The following is a 10,265-nucleotide window of genomic DNA, read 5'->3' as shown; positions in this document are numbered from 1 at the left end:
AAAACAAAAACTCTTAAGAATTGTACAAGTATAAAAAAGCTACAAACATTAATAAATTACATCACTGACACATAAACACTTCACAAGGTGCTAGTAAAATAATTCCAAAACCCTTCAGGATACTAGAACTCGAACAAGAGGCTGGTCATAGAAACTTTAAGTGTTTTTTTCCTTTTATATAATTTTTCCTCAAAGCTTCGTCTCTTGTTCAAACAAAATCACAATACAATTAGTTTTGTGTATGTAAGGCCATATGACAATAAAATGTATTATTTCTTCAGTTGTTTTCCAGGCAACACCTTTACATGTCAGGACACAAAAAGGTAAAAAAATGATTCTCTGCTATTAATAAAAATAAAATAAAATTAAAAAAATGTTTAAAAATTAGGATTATATTGTATATCCACACACACACACACACATACACACACACACACACACACACACACACACACACATATATATATATATATATATATATATATATATATATATATATATATATATATACATATAATGAATTTATTCATAATTAGCAAAACTGGTATAAATGTAGAATTAAGCCTTAAGGGGAAAGGATACAAAAAGTATTAATTTAAAAGGCTATGTACAAGCTACATTCTATATACTGTACTGTGTCAAGCCATAAAAATGCAGAGATGAGTCTAAGTTGTTGGTGCTGCCTGCGAAAGCAAAAGAAGAGAAAGTATCCCCATGTAACTATAGACCTAACATGGATGATGCTTATCATTAGCTGGAGGTCCTATGTAGTGTCAGAAATCCTATGCTTTTAATGTCCAAACACACCAAATCCTGGATGGCAGGCTTCTATTAACCATTTAGTCCTTCGTTTCCTATATTTAACTGCACGAAACATCTGGGCACGACTGCTATCTGATAGACAGGTTCATGATGTTTAACTTTGTGCTTTACGGTTGTTCCATGAAGTCTCATTTCCTATCTGCAACCTGACATGAATAACTATAAATAAATAGTGCTGATAGTGCTTTGCAAATGTTAATAAAGAGATAAATGTTCAAGGTGACTCCAATCCAAGGCAGGAAGGCAGGAAGGTAGGGATGGGAATTGACAAGCTTTTACAATTCTGATAGATTCCTGATCAGTTGTCTGTTAATAAAAACACCTAGACCTACACAGGTTTTTTTTACATGTTATCTCTGATTCTGAAAGAAGCATTCCACAGAATTCCACCAAAATAAATAAAGTAAAACACAGTTAAAACACAATCTGTCAATCCAACTGAACATACAGTTCTTTTTATTCGTTTGTTTATTAGTTTTAATTTTAATTTCACTGTTGTGTTTTCAGCCATTTGAAACTTCTACTTAACACACACCCCCTCACCCATGAGTTACCATATTGTTTTTCTGTTGGAGTTTTTTTAGGTTACGTTGTCCCAGATGTTCCTTTAGACCAGGGGTCACCAAACCTGGTCTTCGAGGGCCACTGTCCTGCTTGTTTTCTAGATACACCTGCCCTACCGATTGTTGATTACTTGGATCAGGTGTGTTCAGCCAATCAGAAACTGAAAGGGCAGGAATAGTTGGAAAACCAGCAGGACAGTGGCTCTCGAGGACCAGGATTGGTGACCTCAACATGTTGCAGGTGCTTTGATTATTTTACAGTAAGTAGTACTGTTGTAATATTACTTAATGAAATAAAGCCATGCTTTGTACCACTTCTCCCTCTCCACCATCACTCCTTTTGTTTCAAGTTTCCAACAGCGGAGCTTCAAAGTGTGAGGCCATGAAGCACGCCCAATGGTAAGCATTCATAAAAGGAACAGGTAAGCAAGGAGACATAGGATTCCACTGGATCGGAAAATTTGGAACCAGCTCTAAACTGAAACTGGTTCTCGATTCCCATCCCTACAGGAAGGAGATGAATTTTCTATTTCAACTTGTTGATCACCAATATGGCAATGATAAGCTGCATCCATATAGTAGGATTTAATGTGTAAAATCCCAACACCCTAACCCAAGCACACATGCAACTGAAAACATGCAAGGGATACTTTCAAAAATCTTGGAATGACTGCAATGTACGTCTACTTCATGTTTTAGCAACCCCTGATAAACTGACAGCTGTAGTAAAATGAGACATGTTCTCTTAAAAAATATTTATAGTAGGTTCTGTACATTTTAATATCTGAAAGTTATAAAGTATAAGTAGAGGCAAAAACCTATTTGAGTGATGTTCTTCTTAGAAATTGAAAAATGCATGAACTTCTTCTCCCATCTTATTTCAGTTTTTTCCATTGTTGGCTTTAATCAATGAACAGGGGGTGAGGTTGGGAGAGGATGCAGCTCCTGAATTCCCAGTCCTACAACAGTCTGCTGCATGCTACAGGAGGAGCTTTCCATTTCGATGGATCTTTAAAATCTTTCCAAGTCTCTGTTTGGCTGTTGCCATACCTTTTTTTAGCCGCTTAGCTGTGAAAAGAACAAGAAAAGATAGAAGATAAGACAGGATGTCCAACTTGAATGCTCCTGCTGCAGTAATAACTTGTTTGATACAAAATATTTTATTACCTCATTGCCTTAAGAATAAAATAAATGTGTACTAATTACATTTACATATTGCCTGAGAAATCAAATGAAAATTAGCTTCTCTTGCCACCTAGTGAAGCATTTCTTTAGATGCAAGTAGTCATTTTAAACAGTCAGCTATGGAGGAGCTCTCGGCAGCTAAGCCTAAAACAGTGGCTGCCACAGGGTAGCATTCTTCCTTTTGGATGATTTAGCATCTAAAGTTGTTTGTTTTGAAAACATTAGTCACCTCGCATGACATGATTTTACCTTTGTATTCAATTAACTTTTTTTTTGGGGAGTAATTTGAGGTTTGTGTAATGTTCGTGCTTTGTATCATATTAGCTGTAACCAATTCTGATGGACTGCCAGATTTACTTGTTAATAAGCTAATGTTAGCAAAGCTGTTAAATGTCAAAATTCTGGGTGACTTATGGGGCTTTTCCACTAGCAGTACTCAACTCTACTCGACTCCACTCTACTCAGTTTTTTGGGTTTTGAATTAGGGGACAGTACCTAGTAGCAGGGATATTTTTTTAGTACCTCCTCCGCTGAGGTTCCAAGCTAAACAACCCAATGCTAAAATGTGATGTCAATAGATTGTGGGCCACTGATTGGCCAGGGACCAATATCTCTAAATGAGGTATGAGCGCGACATCGAACTGTGTCTGACACAAGAATCAAACCCGCCGTTTTTAAAAATCTGCAACAGCGACTGTTTGTTTTTCCATTTCTATAGTCTTTAGCGAGGCAAATGTCTAACGCTACTTGCAAAACAACACTGTGGTCCTACGTGGAGGGGCGCATGTGTGTGCTTGTATTGTGTATGACGGACGTCACTGCAGTTTTGTGCCGCCATGATATGAAGGCCACACTCCCGTTGAGGTGGTACTCAATTTTAATGGAAAATGACCTAAACTAAGTCGAGTCGAATACAGCCGAGTAGTTCTAAAACTGTATAATAGAAAAGTAGCAATAGACCCCTACTGGTTGTCCAGAATTCATAGAACTGTAGTTACATTCATAACTTTTGTTCTCTTCCATTCTTGCTGACCACCAGAGATGGTCTGTTATACATGGATGACTAATACCAGCAAGGTCATGAAAAATCTGGGCCAAAGAGGACAAACTGGGGTAGCATCTGGAAGTGACACTGCAGCTAATGATTAAGGAGCAAAAGTTGACTGGTTAATAGGTACATGTAAGTCAGTAGCTGAAGTGTCTGAGGTAGAAAAGAAGGGTTGGGCCACAGGGTCACGACAGACCCATCAGAGTTCCAACATAAACATTCCCTAGCAACAGACAGAACGTAAAGTTTGCAGACACAATAGCAAGTAGGAAAGCAGCCTTTCCCATACAACTACCTCAGATCAGCCGGATTTAGAGGTTTGAACAGTAGTGAGCACAAAGCCTGTAGAACCAAAGTCAGGTCCGATGAACACATGCACACAATACTTTGTAGGTGCAGTGACAGGGACACCTTGAGAAATTGTCCCATGAGGGGGCAAGACCTAGTATCGAAAACTCAGCATGCGACCAGCCTGCAGCAGGGAGAGGGCTGCTGTCATGCATCTGGTAAACAGTCAGGAAGCAAGGGCGAGCTCGAATGGGAGTACTCTGAACTGTTATACCTATCTCTCGAAAGCAGCACAGAGGTTTAAAGCTCTCAGGAGGTTCCTGATAACATTCATTCTGAACCCACTGAATGTCAGGGGCTGATGTCTGAATTGAAGACTGTACCCCTTGGAAAGAGTCAACAATACCCCAAGGCCGCCACCAAGGCCTTCCACTGGCCTATATTGCCTTGCACGCAAAAATGACTGGACGTTTGGGTGGTTGCACAGTGTATTCCTGCATCTCTCCAACAAGGGGGATTGAGCATGCCAAACCTGGTGTTCGACCCAACTCTCTGGTCATGAAGTCAAAACCCTGGAGTGAGACATCATTCAGGATCTGGGCTGTAATAAAGCTAAAACAAGGTGGCAAATGGAGTTCCCAATATTTCTTATCCCTGGCTCTATATCTTAGCTCTTGGGAAACAGGTTATCAGTTATTCTGAGGGTCTGGGCATCTGGCCTAAGGGCCTCATCTGGGGATAAAATCAGAAAGGCAATAGTGGGATCAGAGAGACGACCCAGGCAGGAGTTTCAAAAGCATGTGCCCGTTTGATACCCAGGTATTACAGGCCATATGTGGTGGTCAGCACGAATGAAATAGACCTGTTTTGTAAACATGTAACACTGGCACATTTATCTACAAAGGTAAATGTGCCAGTCTGCATCATTCAGCTAATCTGCTGAGCACTGATAAAAAATATTAAAAATGCTAGCTATGCTAGCAAATTCGAAATCTATAATGGGACATTTTCCAAATTAGAACTTTCTGTTTTCCTTATGATGATATTATTTTACATAGATGAACTTGAGTAAATCTAAATGATAACATCAGAATGCTAACCTACTGAAAATTACAATACTAACACGTTTAGCAGGTATAATATTTATTATATTTACCTTGTTAGTATACTTTTTGCTCTTAGAACTAAATACAAAGTACAGCTCAGGATCTATGCAAAGTCATTTGGGCTTTGTTCACAAACCAAAGCCTTTACTTGCCTGACAGACATTGCCATGTTGTAATATTACAATATTGTAATGTATTAACCTGCCATGTTGATGGCTAATACAAATCTGCACACAATGGTTTTAAGCCAGACGTATAAAGAAATCAAGTTTAGTTGAATGAACAAACTCTGTTCTCCTGCACAGATAATCATCAGTGTAAACAGCCTAACACTGGTTTCATTGTGACTCACCTTTGGCGTCTGCTGACCCCACACGGTCCCCTTTCGCCATGCTGCTGCTGTTGGTGCTAGTGGAGTTGGTGCTGTTGTTGGGAGAAGACATGGATGGTCGCCTCTGGCTGAGGAAGACCCCTGGGGCCATGGGTTGGGGCCCTCCTGGAGACTTGACTGTTCCAGTGTTGAACTCATGGTCTGTCAAGCTGCCATCTTGGGAGTCCAGATTGTGCTCCGGTGAGCTGCTGTCTTGTGAGATTTTCAGGGGCTCCTCAATTACTAATGCCTTTTTTTTGGTGCTTTTCTTCTTCTTCTTGGTTTTCTGTTGCTCCTCCTATTGACACATATTTGTGTTGTGAAATGCATTTAGAAATGCATAGTATTATCATGTTAAAGTATCATTATTTGACTTACCTGATGAGAAAGCTTTGCTGCTGCCGCTGCCAGACCAGTTTCTATGGAGGCCACCCGGGCTCCATCTCTCGCTGGCCGTTCCTGTCGAGGAACTGAGGGTCCTACACGGGCTGCGATAACAAATAAAGGTTTTGAATACATTTAAATCATAATTGTAAAATGTACAACTAGAATTAGTCATGCAAGCATTTACCTGTCGGGCTGTATGGAGTGTCATCACTGCTTTTTCGCTTTTTCGATCTAGATTTGAAAACAGGATTATCCTCTTCTGACTCCAATGAAGGGTAAACTAAAATTAGAGGATGTAACAGATTACTAACACATCATGTATGTAAGGTTTTCAAAGAGAGGATATACAAAATAAAACATTACCAGACAACTATTGTCACATATGTAAAACACAAAATGTGACTTAAGTGTACTTATTTCTGATTTCTACACAAAGATAGAAGTCTCCAGTGACAGCATGTGGGACAGCTGTGAAACAGCTGTTGACTGCCCCATTTTCTCCGCCTGCTCACAGCACAACCATTCCAATCTAGATGTTTTATTATCTGATAATTGGATGATTAAGGCAAAAACAGGCCTGTTTACAGAAGACAAAAAGCGTGCCAGTGTGTGAGATAAGGTTCGCGCTGGCCTGAAGAGTTGTGCTACGAACAACTAATTGGGCACTAATTAAAAGTTCAAAAAGCATGCAAAATAAAAATTCGGAACTTGTGTTAATGGCTTATTAACAAGCTGGGTGGGTCCAAACAGCTGTGTTTGGACAGGGTTCACAAAGAAAAGGTTTCTGAGGAAAATCACAATTTGTAGCAACACGAAAGAGCGGATTTGGAAAGAACTCACAAAAAAAAAAAGAAAACATAAACACTATGATCTACTCATAACGAAAGGTCCCAGGCCTAATTTAGAATTAAAGACCCATATGTTGGTCAATCTGGGGTCAATCAGAACAGTCAGAATCACCATGCAGATAATTATTTTCACATTTGTTTTCTCAAATAGTGACATTGGCATACTCTTGGTGAGCTCCAGTCACCTGGCATTTTCTGAAATTCAAATAAAACAGGAACAGGAGGTATGAGTCGGTGTTGGGCACTTACCATAATCAGAATCTTTGAAACATGCATCCATGTGATCTTGGTCATCATCGTAATCCAGACTCTCAATACTGCTGCTTTTCCTGGGTTTCTTTGGAAATCGTTTGGTGGGCCGCTTGCTGTTGTTGCTGCCACCGCTGCCAGCTCCACTGCTGGCCTTTTTGCCGACTAGTGTGCTGTGTGAGTTGTTCTTTGACTGGCTATTGTTTTTGGATTGGGTGTTGCTCCACGGCTGCTGCAAGCTGTCTGAAGATGACAGGTTGGCCATGGACAGCATGCCCTGAATGGCCTCCTGTGTGCTGGGAGATGCAGGTGGCTGACTGTAAGTACGTCAATAAGAAATACACAACAATGCAGCCATTACACAGAGGAGAAGAGTGACTGAGAGATATATATCAAAAAGGCTTTGACGATGATGTGAATATCAGCAGTTGAGCTAATAACCATCATTATCATTTAACATCTGCAAAAGATAATAATTGTACTGAAACTGGAGGAGCAATGTGAAAGAGTCAAATCAGTCAAACATATATGCTCCACAGAGATGCGATTGCTCTGAGTCAGCTTAAGTCAAATTTATTTACTTTAGGAAGAAACTACCGCATGAAAGTCATTTCACACACGTATTAAGCTATGAGTTGCTTAGCTGCAACAATGAGTAAAGAGACTCATACATTGCTATAATGACCTATTGGTCATTTCATCCCCTGCTTTCACAAAGTACCCTCTTCAAAGCACCTAAACAGTTTGAGTAATTAACATATTTCAGCCAGTGTTTTCTTTCTTTCTTTCATTGCTCATTTGTAGTTTTCATTGTGGTGGAAATAGACCATCAAGAGTTGAACAAAACAGCAAACAGCAACAGGCAAAGGGAAGAGCCTGGAGCCATGCAGCGCTTGATAGATTTAATGCCGGCTGAAACAAACATTGACTTAACACAAACTGTTGATAGAATCTGCATAAGTTGTTGCTTGAGTCACTAGATGATTTTTTCAGCTATAAGCAAAGTTATCAAATTGCGCTTTTTCATCCAATTATATTGTCGTTAAGCGGGCCATTTGTTTGGCAGTAGGTTGCCCCAATAAGACCTAAATTAATTCACTGAGAGGTCCAATGGGAGCCATTTAGAGAGTTAACACTGTGCACTTATGACAGTGAAACTTTGTTTCAGTATGAATGTTCCATTGGTGTTGAAGGAGCAGAGAAAGAGAAAAGCAATAAGATCAAGTGAGGTCAGTCTACCTGTTGGTGCTGTAGTCAATCCCACCCACTTGCTTGCTCGCCTGCAGCAGGTCAAGAATTCCCGCTGAGTTGCTGCTCTTTTTCTTGACCTTAGAGTTGCGACTTTTGACATCAGGCTTGGCCTCTGTATCTATGTGCAGAGTCTCTTCATCTGAAGAGTCGACACTCTTGTTGTGGAGAAGACAGACAAAATAGAAATGAACATGAAAGACACAATAACGGAAGAATAAGATGTTCCTTCAAAGTTCTGATGTTTTGCAACCCATATTCTTTTATATTCTGAGCTATTTTGGTCCCTGCATATTAACGTTTTATTTCTAACTGCAGTTTTCCCACACTTTTGTTGTTTTTATTATGTGACCCATTTGGCACTCCAGCCTCTAATCTGGCTGAGGTTAACTATAAGACTTCAGTTTGGATGGAAGTGAAGTTCAGGCTCAAAGAGAAAAGCCAGTGAAACAGCAGATCAAGGTTATGATATGAATTCCAATGACCTTTCATTAGTAAACATAAGAGCATCTGGTACTAGTCTGTTTCTTGCTCTTCCTCCTTTCGTACCACAGCTATTTCCCTCATCTGTGTGTGGTGGACTACATCTTAGGAAGCCTCTTCTTCTGATCTACCCAGAATGCATTTTAACATTCCTTAAAAAAACATAGCACAGAATAATGAGAATACAAATATACTTAGGAGGAAAGGTTTTGTAGGCCATTAGTCAAAAGTGACTACATACCTTGGTCACCAATGGTTGGAACTTTGGTTTTTTGGCTGGCTGAATGGGTTCTCTGATGTCTGACAAAACTGCAAAACATCATTCATCACTGAGCAACAGTGCAAACACAGCTGTTTCTCAATTCTCAATTTATTGTTGATAGTAGAGCAGGGCACTAATATGTGCTAATGTAACACCCGAGTATAACAGCAGACATTTCAATCACTGAATTATTCAGAGATGTGGTTCACAGTATCCAAGTGTCTAGAACAAGGTTTGAATTTGAAACTTTTTATGTACTGAACATGTCAAACTGCTTAATGTATCAGCATCACAGAGGAACTTTACTGAAATCAAACATGGCCTAAAATTCATTTAGACCAGGAATCGGATCAATGGTTAGGTAAACCCATAATAATAATATGAAGTAGTGTTTAATGCCAGTTATTTGCACTTGGCATAGTACGTGTACATTTAACTCAAAGTGTTGAGGTTTGACACCCAGCCCATTTAGTAAACTGAAACACTCGACAAAAAGAGTCCAAAGTACTCACAGGAAAGATCCCTCTTAACGGTGTTCTTTTTCCGCCTAATGGGAAATTCGTCAATCTTCAGCTCCCCCTCATCTGACACATACTCATACTCATCTCTCACTGGCTTGGGTTTGTCCTCTTTAAGGTTTTGTAATAATCCAAAAACACTTGAGTTGGTCTGAGGTTTCAATGTCTTGGAGCTGGAGAGGAAACCACAGGACAATAAGGGAATGATATGAGGCTGAGCCAGCCACTCACAGTGAAATGTCCTTGAATTAGTTCTAATGGATATGGTGCTGATAGTCACATAGCTCAATAATGGCCATAATATGCACACGAGACGGTTGACATGCTCTCCTTTGAAGGACCTTTCATGAAGTGTTTATATGGCAATCATAACCCTTCTATACATACCCAAGCATTTTCTTGTGAGACATTGTAAAGCTGAATTTGTCTTTATTGCCTGACAGTGGTGTTCTGTCAAATTTGCACTCCTCCTCCATTTTCAACAGGGAATCTGGTTTACTATTCTGTAAAATTAGAAATGAAACAATGTCAAATAAGCACATAGGTAAATGAAAGTACCATAATGTTAAAGGACAGATTGAAAACCTTTCATATTTAATATATATTCTTTTAAAGTATGAAATTTTGTGTATTCTGTTGTGCATGTCCTGACAGGAGCAACATTTTTTTGTAAAGTGACCTTAAATTAACTTTAGCTCCTTAACTTTAGCTTATCACAGATGCAGTGTTGTCAACATTTGACAGTTTTAAAATTCCTTTACAATTGTGCTAATTGTAGCAAAATACTATCACATTATATCTATCCTATAATAAAAATAAATCCAAAGTAATTGCATGTGATTTTAAACATGTGCTCAGTGAAAAAAATTTGAATGTAAACGTGTATTT

The 10,265-nt window shown here is 39.2% G+C and overlaps 1 protein-coding gene across 2 annotated transcripts in view; it reads right to left on the bottom strand.

The window, feature by feature from the left end:
* Nucleotides 1–1,261: 1,261 nt before the first annotated feature.
* Nucleotides 1,262–10,265, bottom strand: part of phf2 (PHD finger protein 2) — a 31,605-nt gene continuing 22,601 nt past the window's right edge. The window contains exons 14-22 of one of the 2 annotated variants that reach the window (XM_026307785.2): nucleotides 9,765–9,880; nucleotides 9,372–9,550; nucleotides 8,839–8,906; nucleotides 8,106–8,272; nucleotides 6,867–7,183; nucleotides 5,954–6,049; nucleotides 5,761–5,870; nucleotides 5,365–5,680; nucleotides 1,262–2,453 (exon numbers count right to left, since the gene is read on the bottom strand). In XM_026307785.2, the coding sequence (XP_026163570.1) occupies nucleotides 2,365–2,453; nucleotides 5,365–5,680; nucleotides 5,761–5,870; nucleotides 5,954–6,049; nucleotides 6,867–7,183; nucleotides 8,106–8,272; nucleotides 8,839–8,906; nucleotides 9,372–9,550; nucleotides 9,765–9,880 (1,458 nt within the window). In that variant the 3' untranslated portion in view covers nucleotides 1,262–2,364. The remainder of the gene's footprint in view (nucleotides 2,454–5,364; nucleotides 5,681–5,760; nucleotides 5,871–5,953; nucleotides 6,050–6,866; nucleotides 7,184–8,105; nucleotides 8,273–8,838; nucleotides 8,907–9,371; nucleotides 9,551–9,764; nucleotides 9,881–10,265) is intronic. The other variant, XM_026307786.2, reaches the window with a different exon arrangement.

The sequence above is a fragment of the Mastacembelus armatus genome, chromosome 5 (genome assembly GCF_900324485.2).
Source record: "Mastacembelus armatus chromosome 5, fMasArm1.2, whole genome shotgun sequence".
Classification (NCBI taxonomy): Eukaryota; Metazoa; Chordata; class Actinopteri; order Synbranchiformes; family Mastacembelidae; genus Mastacembelus; species Mastacembelus armatus.
This window is presented reverse-complemented; position numbering and strand designations above follow the sequence as displayed.